We start from the raw sequence: 17,943 nt of genomic DNA on the forward strand, positions 1-17,943 counted from the left end.
CTTTAACGGGTAAGTTTACAAATTATCAAGGAACCAACAGGTTTCGCCTGTGTCTTCACAGTGTTGAAACCGACTTCGTTTAAATGAGGTAGTCATTTATTTATACCTCATAACAAGTACTGTCACAGATTCACTAAAACAATAGGCAGACCAATTACGAGCAAATTATTTCCAGTTGTCCTTTAATATATTGCAATTCCTTTTAATGTGTTTTCTTCGCTTAGAGCGGTTTTTAATTCATTTCGAAATTAATCAGGCTGTTACTTTGGATTTGGTTTTGGTTTTACTACGTTTTGAGATTGGCTGAGTAGTCTAATCGGTAACTTTACGACACTCAGTTGAAAACTACTCTAAATATCCTGAACTCTCGAAGTGGGGAAATCAGGGGCGTAGCCAGTGTATTTTCAGAGGTACGCACACCATCTCTAGCGCGGGAGGAGCTTGTTTCCAGGTGGGTCTGCCGGGCATTTTGAAATCAGTTAGTCTCGGAACAGTTTTTTCCTACGTTCTCTGCGGAACAATGTCCTAAAATAACTTCAAGATGCATACTGCACTTAATAATACACTGATGATTGTTTGACACTAAATCAGTTCAGTATTATTAAACAACGAAAGGAAGACGAGTTGGTCTTTTCAGGCGAGAACGAGAAAAGCAGTGAACGTCAGAACTTAAAAGCGATTCTGGTCCTATTCAATTATCGCTTATATCGCTCTTTTTTAGTGTTAATCCTTGTCGCAATTTTTGCTACGCCCCAAACAACAAATGTTTTCCCCCGATCAACTGTCGAATTGCTGTTTTTCTCCCACCCACCTTAACCCCTAAAGATTATTCATTGAGCTCATCTGTTGTTTGTTTTTCAAAAAAGGATTTTTCTTCATTGAAGGTTTATTGAAGTGTAAACACCCTTGAAGAACACTGTATTACATTTTTCCGAACTTGAAAGCACTAGAAACCACTAAGGAATATTATTATCAGATTATTATTAGAATCGAATTTTGTTTCATGGTTTTTATTGGACAGAAATGCGTCGACATGCCCTAATATGCTCCCGGCTTGTCAGAAATTGTAAGTCTCTAACCTCCCTCTGGTCAACAATCGCACGTCACGCTTTCAGTCACGCCGGTAAGCTTACTACGTGTTTTGCGTTCTTCCCAACGGATTTTCGAGGAAAAGAGAGACTGCTTGCAGGCTAGGGGCAAATAAGTATAATTTGCACTAGCTATTTGAAACAACAGAATTAAAATGTCCGCCGTGTCGCCCAAAAGGTCCATTCTCAAGATTTTGTTTGGTCAAATGTCCCATCCGCAAATCTTTGCAAAGCAGAATTGTTTTTCGTTTCTGGCGAAATTGGGCGGGGAAGGGGGTTGCTTGCTAAGTGGCAATTTGTCTCGCGTCTTTCTCCTTCCTACGATTCAGCTGCAGTTCAGTTGTTCCCCCTCCCCTACCACCACTTCGGCTTTAACTTTTCTTCAGATCTGTCCAATGTGATTGCTCTATTAATTAAATGCTCCTTACTGTTTCCATAGCTGGGAAATTTAGCAAAGGCTCGAGTGTCAGTTAGATTTCGAATTCTTCCAAACGTCGTCAAATTGAACGAGTAAAATAACTGTCAAAAACACTTACGTGACTACTATTCACTTCCTGTTTGTAACGCGTCCAGGCCTGTTCATAATTTTCGGCCGGAAGTTAGAAAGGAACCTATGCTCTATCCATTTCTCGTCTATGGGTCAAAATAATCTGCGACCAGGCTTTCTTTTGTTTCGCCCCAGCAAAAAATGAACGACAGATTGCAGATTGTGGTTAAAATAATTTGTGGTTTTGGCTTCTGCTTATTAGAGCATTTGGTAGGGTCACGCTAAACACGTGCACTTCACATGAGCAAACCAATACATTGCCTTTCAGTTGCGTCAATATGATTGGCTAACGCAGTTGGCCATAGCGCGCGGACATGTTCCCGGCGTGAAATAAGACGACTTTTCAGGACACGCATATAGAAATGCGAAAATGTAGGCGACTGATGGTTTTTGTCTGCCTCTCTTGAATTTGTAAGACTTTAGCCGGACGGTTTAATACCTGCATCGGTGAAGAATGGATAAATAACGTTTTATTCTGTTCGCGATCGTTCAGAGGATTCGTCTTGGCCTTGGCGGCATCTCTCACCGGTTGGGCTGTTTGTTTTCACAGGCTTACAAGTAACCCGCCTGCCCATTAGACTGTTTTCAATCGGTGTAGTCTTTTAGCTTTCTACCACTACCAAGAGATCTTTTCTTGGCCATGAGTCGTTTATTTACGAGGACATTCATCGGATCGTGGAGGTTTCCAAACTGTCGCTTGATTTGCCTGAGCAGTGTGACGCAAATAAGGTGCAACACTTCCCTATTTGGCTCTCAAACACAAGCATGGTCATACGTGAAACAACAGACCCTGGACGAAGCTTCCTCTAAGGTTTGTTTAATTTTTAACTTGCTGTAAAAATGTTTCCAGTAAACCCACCCTAGTTTAGTATTGTACATCTTCTATTGTAGCTCTCTCATCGATTGTTTTTGTCAAAGATAAGCTTATAATTTTGGAATGAACTGATGCTTTCGCTGAGAAGATGTTTCTGTGGCTTTGTTGACACTTGATATGCTCTCAAAATTTTTGTCTTGTAGCCTTCGATTCGGCTAACGCCTTTCCAAATGCTATGGGCCGGCAGATTTAAAGATGGAACCCATTTACTGGTAAGAGAGAATTCCCGTAGACAGATATAGAAATTACAAACGCAAACAATACGCTTGGTTTCGTTTTAATTTAGTTCAGTCGCAACTACATTTATCAATTTGCTGTAGACCGTGGCGTCTACATCGACTGTAGCAAGTTTCACCTTTGCATTACACCTTGATCTCTAGATATTAAAAAATAATTGCTTTTGCAAAGGGTGATTAGTTTTATTTGGCGTGACGAGAGTTCTATTTTTGTCATAGACAGTGTTCTCCCTTATTTTCAGCACAACAGGTTTTTTACAATAACTGTCTAATTTCTTGCATGCTGATTGGCTCATTTTTATCATCAATAAGAGTGCAGACAGATAAAATTTTAATTTATGCAAGCTTTCAAGTTCAACTCTCAGCTGTTAAACTGTCAACTTTTAAACCAATGAGATTTTAGGGACTTTTTTAAGTAGCCAATGAAAAAGTGAGAAAAGCTATCGACAATGTTCATGTCATTTTGAATAGAACTCACTTATCTTTGTTTACGGCAAGTTTGCGGCGTTTTTTCCCCTCATTTATTCCCAGCATTTGACCATTTTGGGGTCTTGTTATTGTAAAAAACAAATTGACATCAGTTTTTTTAGGCGTCTGTCCTCTTATTGATGATAAATTTTGTCATAATATTGTCAAAGTTTATTGTGGAACCACTTTGACAATGTTATAACACAATTTATCATCAGTAAGAGGACAGACGCATAAAAAACTGACGTCAATTTGTTTAATAGAGCTTTTCAAACCGGTAGCGCAATCAGGTGAATCGCAACCACGTGTACATGGAATATAAATCTTTAACATTCTTCTTAACTGAAACGCCGTCCTTAAATTGCATATGCAGTAAAAATAGTTAATTTTTAAATATTTATAAAATAGTTACACACAATTCCAAAGTTTTAGACTTTTAAGCATTGGCTGGGAAGGCGAGGGGGGCTGCAGCACCCCCAGGTACGGAAATTATGTGATTTTTCGGGTGAAATGCTAAATTATTCGGGCAACGACACTTGAGAGAAAACATTACAAAATAATGCTGTTGGCATGATTTCCAAAACTCTTAAATAAAGTTTCCAGTTAGTTACTTTTAATTTTTTTAGAACTTTTTCTTTTAATAAGTCTTAGATTTTACTTGGATTGAGACTGTTGACAGATTGAGTATGCAAGCTTTCAATATAATTATTTTTGTAATTATCGCTTTTTCATTGGATGTGGGAATTGTGAACATTTTTGTTTTGAGCATTTGAGTGCATTTGCATCCTGATTTCAACACACCCACGTTCGGGCATTGTGTAAATTTTTCGGGCAAGAAGGTCACTGGCCCCCCAAGTCCGAAGGTGCCCGTACGCCTATGCTTTTAAGCCCTGGCCAAAAGGTCTCGCAAGTAGTTGCAAGTAGCCGCGAGTTGAACTTGTGTAGAGACTTGCAAGTACATGCAAGTGGCAAAAAAAACATCAAAGGCTAGGGGCTACATACATATCCTGTATTTCATTGGCTAATAGGTTACTGTAACAACAAAAAGGCATCACTCATCTTGCGTTGACTTGGGTTGGGTGGCCAAACGGTGAGAAAGTTGCATTGACTTCTGTAAAACTTTGATCTTGACCAAAGTGAGTGCAAGTCATCGCAAGTCAACGCAAGTGCACGCAAGGCCAGGCCAAACAGACTTGCAAGTAGACCCAAGTTCTCAACTTGTGTCCACTTGTGAGTCCCTTAAGGGTGGGAATTGACAACTTTACAAGTATTCAAAGCTATATATTTTGCCCCTAAAAATGTTCAGGGGAATTTAAAACTTATTGAAAACGCTACTGACTTTTTTGCTCAAAAAAAGTTTTCCAATGACTTTTTTAATTTCGAATTTGTTATAAATACAAAAAATTAGTAATTGGACGTCGTGTTGTATAATTCAGGGAATAATCGTACTCATTATGTCAAATTGACGTAGAACTATGGGCTTGTCCGATTTTGACATTACTCACCTGAAAGATTGAACGTTTGTGGGTAATAAGTTGTTTGTTACATCGCTTTTTGGTTTGTGCAGACCTGTAACAGTCAGAACATGGGTTATATCGGCTACAAATACGAGCCATATGATAAAAACACATTTCTGATACCTTGGCACATTGTTATGCCAGGCTACGCTATAATTCTGTTTGGCTATAACACTTGTAGCTTTCCCTTTTCACAACATTATAAAAAGAGTAAAAATTAATAATATTCATTGTGTGCATTCGTAGTTGATTGTCTTTAATATCTCCTTTGCATTTCAGAAAAGTGCCCAGTTTCTTCAAAAGGAATTGCCCATACGTATAGCTCGTCGAGTTGTTGATTTTCAGAAACTTCCGCACATTGCACTGTGCAATCCAGTAATTCATGATGTGGTGAGTGAACTCTGTACATTACTTTCATATAATTATGATACGCAATTTTATATTTTGATGCTTTCACAAACCACAGGATGCATTTGCTATTTGCACTTTATTGCTTATTTTCAATTGGTATTCTCGTACAACTGATGATGGATGTTGTTTCATTGGAAACATGTCTTGTTATTTAATATAAGATGTCATTGTGAATTTCAAATTCATTGTACATGTGTGGCTTGTGAAAGCATTATCATACTTTATACTACTATTAGAAGCCTTGGTAATTTTTTTTTTACCATAAATTATACCAGTCCAAAGTCCAAGGGACTGAAAGAAGGGCAGGTGTTCTATCAAATATGTAGAATAAAAGTAAATAGGAATGAACCTTTTTACTGATGTCTGACACAATATCAATTTTGTTTCTTATTTTTTATATAAACAAAAAAACACCTGAACTGGTCAATTCATCTTGCCAAATTTAGTTGCAAATACATATATTCAAAGTTTCTGTACATTGCTTTCATAGGATATATATAATTTTATATTTTGTCAGACATGTAAATAACACCAGAGTCTGAAGTCCAAGAGACTGAAAGAAGGGCAGGATTTTTTTATCAAATTAATTGAATTTAAAGTGAATAGGAATACACCCTTTTACCCATGCTACACAATATCAACTATGTTTCTTATTTTTTTATCTAAGCAAGAAACCACCTCAATCTATAGATCAGTTTATCGCACCAAATTTAGTGAATACATACATTGTACATGTATGCAAAGTTTCATAAGACAGGCCTTCTCATAACGTGACGGTGCAATTTCGCACAATCGACCTCAAATTGTATCTGATTGCACCATTCACGAAAAATTGCTCATTTTAAAAAATAAACCATTAGTTAATGCTTTATCTGGAAAAATGCCGCATCTACACATTGTTTCAAGATGATTTGCCTTTGAAAAAGTCTCGAAAACCTCCTACAACCTTTGATTTTGTAAACAATCAAAGTGTAAGTTGTTTCTTGGATGTCCAGGGACTGGAGCTAGTTTTCAGTCTCAAAGAAATGCCTATTGGTGCAACGCAAACAATCCCTTTCTTTGCTTGGGCCAATCAAAATTGCCTGTATATATCGACAACATATGATCCAAGTGATTTTTATTTCGACAGCAAAATGTAGTTTCTTTTGTATAATTCGAAATAAACGTCCCTTGTGGGTAATTTTAATCGCCTGCTTATTCTTTGACTGAAAAGACTAAATCACACTTTCTGCCAAACTTAATTGTGAAAAAGTAAGCAAGAAAATATCTCTTCCACATGGATAATAGGATGAAGAATGCAACATTGTGATCAATCATCTTTGGAAGTCCCTGGTGAACAAGCACTTTGCATTGAGTCTTTTTATTGCAATTTATGCATTGATGTTTAATTTTGTTCCTTTATGATCAATTTGTCTTTGGAGCAGCCCAAACGTGGTTTTCTTCTTATGAAACCTATTAAAATATGCTTAAGATAGCTCAGGAAAAAATCACATAATTTGCATAATTTAATGCATAATAACCTGTTCCTATCTCATAATCTGCCCCAAAAATTTCGCATAATTTCTGGTTTTAATCACACCCTATCAGAATAGCTGATAAGAATCCTTTGTAACCTCATAAAAAGGAAACTTGCCTCCCAGCATAAATTTCTTTGTTAAAATTGGCAGGTTTGGGGTATTACGCAACTTTGCTCATATGATAAATTGGGTGGTTTGGCTTTATGTTTGTTTGCATGAAAAAAGATCAAAGTGTGACATCAGTAAAAAGATCCACTGGTGGCTGCATATCCCATGGAGAAGCTCCTCATCCAATGCTTCTATATCAAACTAAAATTTAGAAGTGTTTGGTTTTCTGGAGGAAGGAAAACTGGAAAAATCAGGGATCTTTAAACTTCATTCATGTCTGGCTAAAATTATTTTTGCATCATCATTTTTGTTTAAAACCACTGTGTTTTTATAACTACTGGCTTTGTTTTGTCTTTTATTTTATTTTGTATTTTTTGTATTTTGTAGTATGAGTTATACCTTAGGGCCTTCAGTTTGGTGTACAAATTTCCAAAGGTATGTCTTAAAAACTAACTTCTTAAATGTGTAGATACTTATATGTATACCTGTAGAAGCGACGGTTTTTGTAACCTTTGTAGGAATATTGGCAAGGTGTTACTATCTGACAGTACTTTAACCGAAATATTCCAGAATCTCCTATCATAATTCAAACCTACATGTATGACCAATTTGACACTGTATCACTGAGGTATAGTCAGCTAGTGGGAGATGGGTGGTGGTTCATACTTTTATGCTCTATCCATATGCATACATGTACATAGTGAGCATGGATGTAATGCAGATATCCTGCTTTATCAGTTAAATAAAGTAGGTGTATCCAAGATTACACTGTAGCCTCTGAAAATACAGTACTTGTAGTCTATAAAACATTTTCGCTTGGATAGTTGAATGGTAATAGTTTGCTCTACTGTATTTTACAGGTGGAAACTCTTGAAGGAGAGGAAAGATACAATCGAACAATCAGACAGCTCTTGGACGATCATCAAAGTGTTGTGACTCATCTGGCTGAGGGATTCCATGAATGTCAGAAGAACGTACCGGTAAGTCAATATCATCATCATTGACCATTCCTTCTACATGACAATGATATGGGGAATGGGCTAGAATAATTTCCAAGTTGTCTTTTGCCTCTGTGTAAAATTGGTCTTATGAAAATGCATTCTGCCTGCAGGTTCATTTTCATGCAAATCAAACTCATTTTCATATGAAAGGTTTTTCTTGAGGACATGATTTAAAACAGAAGTACAAAGTAGCTCAGAAATGGCCTATTCGGCTACAACAAAGCATCTTCAAACTGCTCTGTCTGCTGCTACTAACAGCTGCCATGTCTGCCAAGATATTTCAATCCATCTCCATCTGGAACATCCTCCAGGTTTCTGGTGGACAGCCTCTTCTCCTTCTGCCTTATGGCACTTACAGCTGTATTGTAACGTGGAGGTGTGCATGATGGTTCATTCCAATGACATAACACAACCACATCTGACTCCCTATCCTGCTGTTCTTTTGACTTCCTTGTTTGTCGTCATATCACAGTGGAATTTTTGTTTACCACGATGCAGATACATGTATGTAGTAAGAGTTTGCAAAAAAAATTGGCATGTTGCCTAGAAATTACATAATGTTGTCTATGGTTGTGTGGAAAACTTGAATAGCAAATGGCCAATGAAGACTAGTGAAGGTCACAAATGTTGCAGAAGTGATGAATAGTCTGACACAAATGGTGGCAATTTGTCGCTATTACTAAAAATAATCAGACTTACAATAATAAGATACTGTCGAGTCAGTGATATTGAGGCCACCAAGGTACTATGGGATAACTGGAGTGCTGTTCAGGCTAAATGTACAGTAGTACTACCCATGCTAACCTTGACTAGTTGCCACTAATCATGACTATTCCACATTGTACCATTGATGTAACTGTTCACACTATTTGTCACTGTTCATACCTATTCACTTTCCTGGTACAGCATGAAAAGAGAGGCAAGATGTTTTGTTTCTATTTTTATGTGCATAATAAGTTGACCTAGAGATCATTAATCTAGTGAAATTTGAATTTTGTATTGAGTTTCATTTCGAATACTAGATTCTTCATTTGAGGGGTGGAACTTTTTAGGGAAGGATGAAAACGACCTTGGCAATTATCAGGTGGGGATCTGGGATAAATGGTGACGATGTCTGAAACAACCAGCGTTGAACGCACAGACTTCTAGAGGGGTCTTGGAGCAATACTCCCACAGGAAATGTTTTGGATTTTAACTCTGTCAAGTCCCCTTTCCTAGGTTTCTGTGTCATTCTGAAAAATCTGACCAATTCCTGGATCTACACCTGGTAATCCCATTGAAATGTAAACTTATAGATGCGAATTTGAGTTATGAGTATTTTTGTTTTTGCAGTATGAAATTATAGATGCTTTTCTCAATCGTACATTGACATCCCGACTTGGAATCCGCATGTTGGCTGAACATCACCTCGCTCTGAGCATTGATAAGGTAAACTGGTGAAAATTTTATCTTTTAGAAATGCATCCATTAAACTATTAACTAGTAGGTGTTAAGGATAAACAGAAAACCTTAAAAAGTGTGGAACAGTCTATTACATCCATCGCAAACAATGTGACAAACTTAATGTAGAATATGTTGGCAAAACTTCTAGTGTATTAGAAACTAAAGTGAAGGAACATCTGTCAAGGAATTTGTCAGCTGTTCATGAACATTGCTAGCTCACAGAACATTCAGTGGATTCTAGCAAAACAAAAGTTCTTGCCGCGGAAAGCAACATGTTCAAACGTCACATAAGGGAGACAATTGAGATCTGATTATGAAAGCCCTCTTTGAACAGAGACAATGGCTTTGAATTAGCCAACATCTGTGACACCATTTTAGCCCCTTCAAGACCATAATGAACATCATGTAACCCTTCTTCACACTTATTGTGGCTGATGAAGTTTGCTGGAACTGAATGAAATATTCCACTTTTAATAACATTTTTGATTGCGCTCTGAGAACAGGAATTTTTTCTTTTTATATTTTATTCATGATTCCAGAGTAGGAACACAATATTTTTTATTCAAAATTGCTGATATGTTAATTGCAATATTTTACAGTTCTTTATGTTGCCCTCCATGTAATTTACCATTCCTACATATGTCATAAAATAATTTCCATGCATTTTTAACAATCTTGACAAAATAGCTGGTGGTGTTATATTGAGTAAGCAGACATTAGAGAGTTTTCATGTGATCAGTATTTACAGCAGAAGCCATTCCAAGCTCAAGAGACAACTTACATGTAGTTTGTATATGACCATTTCCAATGTCCAGGAAAATCTCAGCTCTTGATTTAATTTAGAAAATTATCCTGGTCAAAGTAAACATGTCCTCTCTATTAATCAAACTTGAATGCCAAATAACTATTTTCATTTTCATTTACAGCCAAACTACATTGGGATTATTTGTACTCACCTTAACCTTAGACAAATTGTTGAGAGATCTGCTGATTTTGCCAGGTAAAATTAATTTGTAACTGTCATTTTCTTTGTTAATTTTTGTGGTGACGCTATCACTGCCCGATGTCTATGTCTTTTGGGTCAATGGGCAAGTATTTCTTTTTGTGCTGGCATATACATGTACTTTGCCTTGGCACTCTACAGAAGTTGCAAATTTTGAATTTCAGTGCTGGCTTTCCAAAAACAAACAAACAAACAAACAAACAATACAGGGCTTATGACCATTTCCATGAAAACAATCTGCATAGCAAAATCCTGACTAAGAAAGAATCAATCACAATGCTTGGATTTACCTTAAGACTACCTTACCATATAGTAATACTAAGTTAATATTAGGTACTTTTGTATCTTTTTCTCCTCATCAGTAGAAAGAAAACTGGTAGGAGTGAGACTTTGCGGAAGTAGTATATTTAACAAATAGATTGCATGTTGCTTGGCATCTGTTCAGTAACAGATCACAGAGGACATCAAAATGTGGTCAACACAAAAGTGGCACACGAGGCAATAGCCAAGTGTGTCACTGATGTTCTTACTACGATATGACCTCTTCTGTGATCTGTTACAGAACAGATGCATGGTAACAACTGGAATCTACTTGTTTTTTTATAATAAAGAAACACAAAGAATGCTAATGACATCATCTATGTGTCTGTCCTCCAATCGTAAAGTGAGAATAATTTAACTTATTATTTAATACCCTATGGTTAAGTGGCAGAATACTATGGTAATTATTGTAGTATGCATCTTCAAAGGAGTTAATTTCTCTTTTTCAGGCAAGTCTGTGAACACACATATGGTGTAGCTCCAGGCCTTATTGTTAATGGCCACACAAAAGCAGTCTTCCCTTACATTCCTGCGCCACTGGAGTACATTCTCCAGGAACTTCTGAAAAATGCCATGAGGTAAATTAATGAATCTTTGACTTCTAAAGACATTTTCCCAACCTTGTCCATTCAGGTGCATGAAACATTGCTTTCTACCACTCTCTCATGACCGAGTGGAAAGAGTAAAATGGAAAGATCCAGTAAACACCCATATATAAGAACAAGTGGAATTAGAACATCAGGCTGAAAGACTTGGCCAATAAAGCACCATATAATTAAGAACCAATTCAGCCTGATAAATAAAACATGGTCTTATATGAAAAGAAAGAGGATGACTGAATAAGAAACCACTCATATTAAAGTATTATGGTATTTAAAATTTATTTTTTAGTGTGTTTTTAAGTAATTTAACATTGTATGTTAATGACATCTTTAGCAATGTATGAAGAGTAGTATTTCTGAAACAAATTTTAAGAACATTTTCAGGCTGATATTGCACTAAGCACCTGGTAAATGAGAACTTGATCAGCCTGAACTCCGAAATCATAGGTTCTTATTTGTGATATGTGGTTGTTTGCTGTATTCTCATGCAAAATGTTTTTCATTTCAGAGCCAGTGTGGAACACCACCTTGACACGCCTCTCGAGGTGCCAAATATTGTGGTCACCTTGTGCAGTAATGACACAGAATTCTTTGTCAGGTAACAACAACTATAGTGGACTACATCTTCTTACACAACAAACTCACATGCACTCAGTCACTCAACCTTGCCTAGTCTTTGCAGCACATAAGGCAAATGAACACCAGCTAGTTTTTTTTTTTTTGAAAAATGAGAAAAGGCACAAAAAAAAATATATTTCCAGAGTTTATGAAATGACGTCTTTATGAACTTCAGCTAAATAAAGAAAGTGAGCAAAACTTGTATTTTGTAACACGAAACTCTGGTTTCACCTTGACCTTTGTCCATATTTTAATCCATTAACCATCCCTACCATCGTTACATTAACATTAATTTTTATCCTTACGTCCTAAACTGTTATTAAGTACTGTATTTCACATTCAAACCATCGTTGAATGTTGGTTTCCTAATTTTTCTTGGTTTTTGAGCTTTTGGAAGTCATGTTCGTGAATTTTTCAAGCTTGTCTTTTGTAATCCGTGTCAGTCATCTCCATCCTCAACCATCTTTGTTCTTTTATAGCTTATTATTTTCTCTTTGGTGTTTTTCGATCTTTGTAGACTATTATTTTCAGGTTTCCTTTAATTTAAAGGTAATTTTGTGCAGGGACAAAATAACTGAAAATATCGCGACTGAGCTCCTTGAAAAACAGATGACACTGTTCCTTAAACTAGAAACTTTTTTTCTGTGTGAATACAAATGAGTATTTTTTTTAATGCTTTTCATCGCAGGGTGTCTGATCGTGGAGGAGGCATTCCTGAATCCAAGCTCCAGGACATCTTTAAGTATTCATTTACCACCATGGGAGACCGTAGCACTATAAGACCCTCGGACAGTGAAAATATGTTTTCCGAAATGTGCGCTGGGCACCCAAACAATTCACCCAGCGGGGGTCCCATGGCAGGCTGGGGCTTTGGCCTTCCTACGTCACGGGCGTATGCCACGTACCTCGGAGGGTCCCTTCAGCTGCACTCCATGGAGGGCCTGGGTACGGACGTGTATTTGCGACTGAGGCACATTGATGGGAAGAAAGAGAGCTTTCGAATTTGATATCAGAAGTTCAGTGAATGTGATTTGATCCAAGGGAGTCGGCTGTTACTGCTTCAAAGGGGCTGTGTTTCAGTTAAAAATTAGTTTTGCAAAGCTAAGAAATTTCTTTTCCAAAAAAAAAAAACCTAAAGCAGATTATTATAATATAAACCAATTGGGATGGTTGTATATCGGGAAGATTAGAAATAATTACAGTCTGTCAATTTAGTTGTTTGACAGTCAGAATAGTTTGTTAACTTTTAACTATTAGGATCCTAGTGTGTGACCATTCAAATGAAAAGCTACTGAGCAGTACTTTCGTGGTGCTGCTCATGTTTTAACATTGTACAAATTAGAATTTGGGAATTTTTTTAAATTTTGAGCCCATTGTGTCACCCTTTGGAGTGAAAGGGTTCAGTTCTGTCCGTTTCGGGAAATAGAATTGTGATGTTGATTGTAAGGCTACTGTTAAACGTCTTGAGCTGTCTCTGGCTCTCGCAAATCGTGGTTGATAATTTTAAAAAAGTTGCAACTTGTAACTCCTTCCGTTTTGAAGAAGGACTTAGCTAACTGAGGGAAATAAGTACCGGGTTATTTTTAATAATTATACAAAAGTACGTATTCGCAGTTTGGGGAACAAAACAGTTGTCAAAGCATCCGAGCAGTTTTCTTTTCTTATTGTTCAATCAGAAGCGAAAGTTGTCACGTGGCTTTGTGTTACGTCATGTTGCTTAGCAACATCTGCTGAAAATGTGTTTTTTTTAGGAGGGGAGGGGGCGAGGACTTCCTTCAGGTATTTGAAGGTGGTGGGGGTCACCAGAACAAGCGAAGAAACTAAATTGGAAACAACAGTATAGTAAGTAAAGCAAAGGTTTAATTTCACTAGATTGACACTTTAGGGGTAAACAGACTTGCCACTGATAAACTCGTGGCCCTCAATGAACAAAATGTTTCACTTTTGCCATAGACCCTCTGGACGTAGTGGGCCGGCATTTGATAATACTAATAACAAAGTTAAAATATGAAATAAAAATAATAAGGTGATTTTATTTTGATAAAAACGAAACCAAGGTCAGTAAATATTGAAGTTCCTGCTCAAAGATACTTGAAATTATTTTGTCCCAAACGGAAGGAACTACGTTTTGAAAAGTGCAAACAATGCTAAACCATTTAGCCATATATGCTGATCGTTATTTTTAAAAGTTTGTTGATTTCTCGCCTAATGCAAATAGAAACCTGAGGAAAACTTATATTGGGAACATGATAATTCGTAACCGATAGGGGAAAGTATTGCAAATTGTAATGTTAATCAATTTTTAAAGAGTATTTAATCGTCTGGCTTAAGTGAGTAATTATTTAATTCCAAGAAAATTAGGTAAAAGGTTAAGCGAGCTCCATACTAATAGTTATATTTTAACCTCAAATGGAAAGTTAAACTACAGTTTACTCTTAATTTATTAACTAAAAGAATTGAGACACTATTAATTAAAGATAATTTTCAATAATTTTATTTACGATGTGTAATGTTTCGAGAAGTGTCATTCAAGCGACATGCGCGTGATAGTCACGTGAAGTACTTGACGGTCAAGAAAGATATGTCCGGCGTCCGTGACCAATGTCAGGTTGTCTTAATACCAGCCTAGGCTCTAGGCGTCCTCGACTCTAACGTCGCCCATGGCAAGAGAGATTAGGGTACAAACCTCTCTTTAAGGCTAAGAGAAGTTCTTCTTGGTTGCTTTCCCACGCACTGTCCTCGTTGCTATAAATTACAGAGATCCGAAAAAGAAATTAAAGTGAAGAAGAAACAGGGCACCAATGCGCGATATGTTTGTTATGCAGAGGGAGTTGTTCCCATGCCCCCTCCCGCACCAAGCCGAAACGAACCATCCTAAATATATTTGACTACGAGCACTCTGGTTTTGTTCGTAAATTCCCCCGCGCCATTTAAACAATGAAATTTATGTAAAGAAGGAAAAGAAACTTTCTTTTTCCTTCTTTCCATGTCAGCGCTTCTCGCTGCTTAATCGTTCTTTTGCTTCGCATTTATGTACATTTATATTTATGTATTCGCGTTCCACGCTAGTAATAGAAAGAGACTGACTACTCGCAGTTTAAAATAAACTAATAAATTGCGCGACGACATAGCATTTCATCATTTTTAAGGGCGTGTCTGTTTCATTTAAATTCTTATGCATGGTGTTGATTAATGAATTAAACAGCCGCTTAACCACTCCCTTAAAATGCATTTATACCGTTTCGCTGAACAGAGTTCTGGGAACTTAGCTTAAACAAATGCCTTAAAACCTGGGTTTCTGTAGCAGTGGACATAACAAAACTATTAGCTGGAGATCAGATATATTGCGCAGAGTTTCCATAGCTGTTTTTAATTTTGCTGGCCAAGCTTGGGCCAACATTAACAAAAAAAAAACTGATCGGCGATGTCATCATCACCAGGTCTATCAGTCTTGTTATTCCTTACTATTCTTTGAGGTGTGGTATGTCCCTTTGCCTTCCTCTTAATTAAATTATCAATTATCTTCCATGTAGCCTTCAAGTTATTTTCACACAAGTCAAATTTTTTTACAGAAGTAGGCTTTCTTATTAATGTTTTTGAGATGGTTTAATCTATTTGCAGTGAATAGTTTTTAAATTCACCAATTTTGACTGGGTCTTTAGATAGGTAGTGGGCCTTGTACATAGCATGTTTAGTTTTCATGGATTTCAGTATTCCCATTGAGATCCAAGGTTTTTGTGACTGCTTTTGTTTGCTTCTAGACGCTTGTTTTAGGCGTGCATGCTTATTTGCAATTGATTTAAGTGTATCAATAGTTCTAGCTGTTGCTTCATGCAAATTATTAATTTGACCAAAGATGACATCCCAATCAACAACACGGATATCCTGAAGATATGTTTCAGGGTTAAACTTGCTGTAGTCTCTGAAGTAAAATTGCCCATTTTGTTTTTTAAGTGATGTTTCAACTGTGCAGAAAATTGGTAAATGATCTATAACCCCAGAGATCGGCCTATTAACTTTATCGGTATAGATATGATGACTAGTGATTCTAGTAGGTTTTGTTATCCGTGGTAACAGATTATGGGAGCAAAGTATGTCAGGGTATCTACCTGTTTGCAGGTGTGTGTGTGATGTTTTAAAACATCAATATTCATATCCCCCAATATATATACTTCATATTTGATCATATTTAATTGTTCAAGGAATTCGTCAAGTATCATTGTAAATTCATCCACATTTGTAGATGGGTGCTTATAAATGCAGCCAATCATAATACCGTAAAAATCCTCGAATTAGCGCCCGGGGTGCTTATTTCAAATTTAGGAGAAGACGAGGGGCGCTTAATCGAGGGGCGCTTATTTAATTTATCCCAAATCGTGGCCTGACATGGTCATTTTTTATGACATCATCTGCGCTTAAACAACAACCTAAGCTGCTTAATGACATAACAAGCTGATCCTAAAGTTGACATCGCGGCACCGTTATTACTTAACGTGTTCAACGTGTTTACTTAACGAGTTCACAAACTGAAACAATGTACAAATCTACATGACGAAAACTATACATCCTTTGTTGTCTCGTTACTCGTCCACAGAATGGGGGGTGGGGAAGAGGAGGGGGGAACTTATTTTAAATTTCGGCCGATAGGAGGGGCGCTTATTCGAAGGGGGCGCTAATTCGAGGATTTACGGTATACTTCTTATTATTACAAGGGTCAATTTCAGTCCAACATGATTCAACTGATGGGAGATCTATTTTCAGTTCAGGCCTGGGAATGGTTTTAGGAGTATCTTTAGTATAAATAACTGTGCCTCCTGCAAGGGTTGGTGAACCAGCATGAAAAAATTGTAATTGGGTAGGTATAATTGGTACACGATCCCTATTTTTCCTAACGAGAGGTTTTGGGTTTTACGTGTCCGGCTTTGGCGCATGTAGGACGTTACTTGATGTATCTGTTATTCACTTTGTTGCAAGCTTACTGTCACAATTAAAACATATCTTGGGCCTGGCTGACCAACGCGCCTATGCCTCTACCTTTGAGTGTGTTCGGTGTGTAGTGAAGGCAAAATAGGACCCGTTAGGTAGCGATAGATCATCCTCCCTTGATAGTGAAAATATGACTAACGAACGCGAGGATAGAAATGGTTCGGACACTGGACAACTCTAATTTGAAAACGTGCGGTATTGAGAAAACATTTCCTGCTCTTTTAGAATCAATAATACTTCTTTAAAACTGAACTTAAAGCCCCGTCCACATTACGCTGGAGGAATTTGAAAACCGAGGTTTCACTCTACGCCGGAGGAATTTAAAAACGCAACTATCACCGTTCATTTTGGAGCAGTGTGTTTGAGGAAAACTCTGTCAGTGAAATCACATGACCATCGTGACGCCATCATTTCCTAAAAGCCGTCCACAAGAAAACGAAAAGCCGGCGTTTTCAAATTCCTCCGGTTTGAAGAGCGCTTTCGAAAAGCTGCGTTTTCATATTAGTGTGGACGGTATGCCTAACCGAAGAAAACTGCGTTTTCAAATTCCTCCGGCGTAGTGTGGATGGGGCGACACTCTTTACGTTTATAATGATATCTTCAGTTAATGACAGCCACGGTTCTCAGTTCTGACCGTTTTCGATTTGGCCTTCCACCTTGTAGAAAAGAGCTGTTAAATTTTAAAGGAGTTTTCGCGCTGAAAGAACTTTCTCGAATACAGTGATCACCCGAAATAGCAGTCAAGCGAAATTTTGCCATGCTGAAAGCGACATCATTAACTACTCCATCTTTCAGTCAAGCTCACATTATTATTTTTTTTTTTATCATCCTGCTAATCAGAACTTTCCCTTTTCAGGTTTATGTCTTAGCTGAAAAATCTTCTCCCTTCTTTTATCCTTTGGTCAATCTATTCAAAAGAACCAAAAGTAAAGAAACTTTTTGCGGCATCCTGCCAAATATATGGCGTAAATAAATGTTTCAAATTGGAAATCCCTCAAAATCTTCTTCCTGTTTCTTACTTCTTCCGGTCCTCTTTACACCTACTGCAAGCTGTTTTCGCTGTTGTTGAACCTTTGTAACAATTAGGTCCATTAGCTTCCTTTTCAGTCAGTAGAAGGTTACTAATATCTTATCCAAAGGACAAAGTCTGCTTATTAACCACTTTGCTAAAAACATATATTGTTTTCTTTGAAGGCTACGAAA

At 37.2% G+C, this 17,943-nt stretch overlaps 1 protein-coding gene across 1 annotated transcript; it reads left to right on the forward strand.

Moving 5' to 3' along the window:
* Positions 1 to 301: 301 nt before the first annotated feature.
* LOC145462810 (branched-chain alpha-ketoacid dehydrogenase kinase-like) lies at positions 302 to 14,250 on the forward strand. The gene is made up of 10 exons (XM_081446430.1): positions 302 to 2,446; positions 2,653 to 2,721; positions 5,010 to 5,120; positions 7,154 to 7,201; positions 7,627 to 7,746; positions 9,100 to 9,195; positions 10,137 to 10,210; positions 10,984 to 11,112; positions 11,645 to 11,734; positions 12,443 to 14,250. The coding sequence occupies exons 1-10, from the start codon at positions 2,276 to 2,278 to the stop codon at positions 12,759 to 12,761; spliced, it is 1,227 nt and encodes a 408-aa protein (XP_081302556.1). The 5' UTR covers positions 302 to 2,275; the 3' UTR covers positions 12,762 to 14,250.
* The last annotated feature ends 3,693 nt before the right edge of the window (positions 14,251 to 17,943 follow it).

This window comes from Orbicella franksi, chromosome 12, assembly GCF_964199315.1.
Source record: "Orbicella franksi chromosome 12, jaOrbFran1.1, whole genome shotgun sequence".
NCBI lineage: Eukaryota > Metazoa > Cnidaria > Anthozoa > Scleractinia > Merulinidae > Orbicella > Orbicella franksi.

What these genes read in the sequence shown, in the direction of transcription:
- LOC145462810 (XM_081446430.1), top strand. Translation starts at nt 2,276, where the DNA reads ATGAGTCGTTTATTTACGAGGACATTCATCGGATCGTGGAGGTTTCCA. An exon ending in TGGTGTACAAATTTCCAAAG is followed by an intron (nt 7,202 to 7,626) that starts GTATGTCTTAAA and finishes TGTATTTTACAG; the next exon opens with GTGGAAACTCTTGAAGGAGA. An exon ending in TCGCTCTGAGCATTGATAAG is followed by an intron (nt 9,196 to 10,136) that starts GTAAACTGGTGA and finishes TTTCATTTACAG; the next exon opens with CCAAACTACATTGGGATTAT.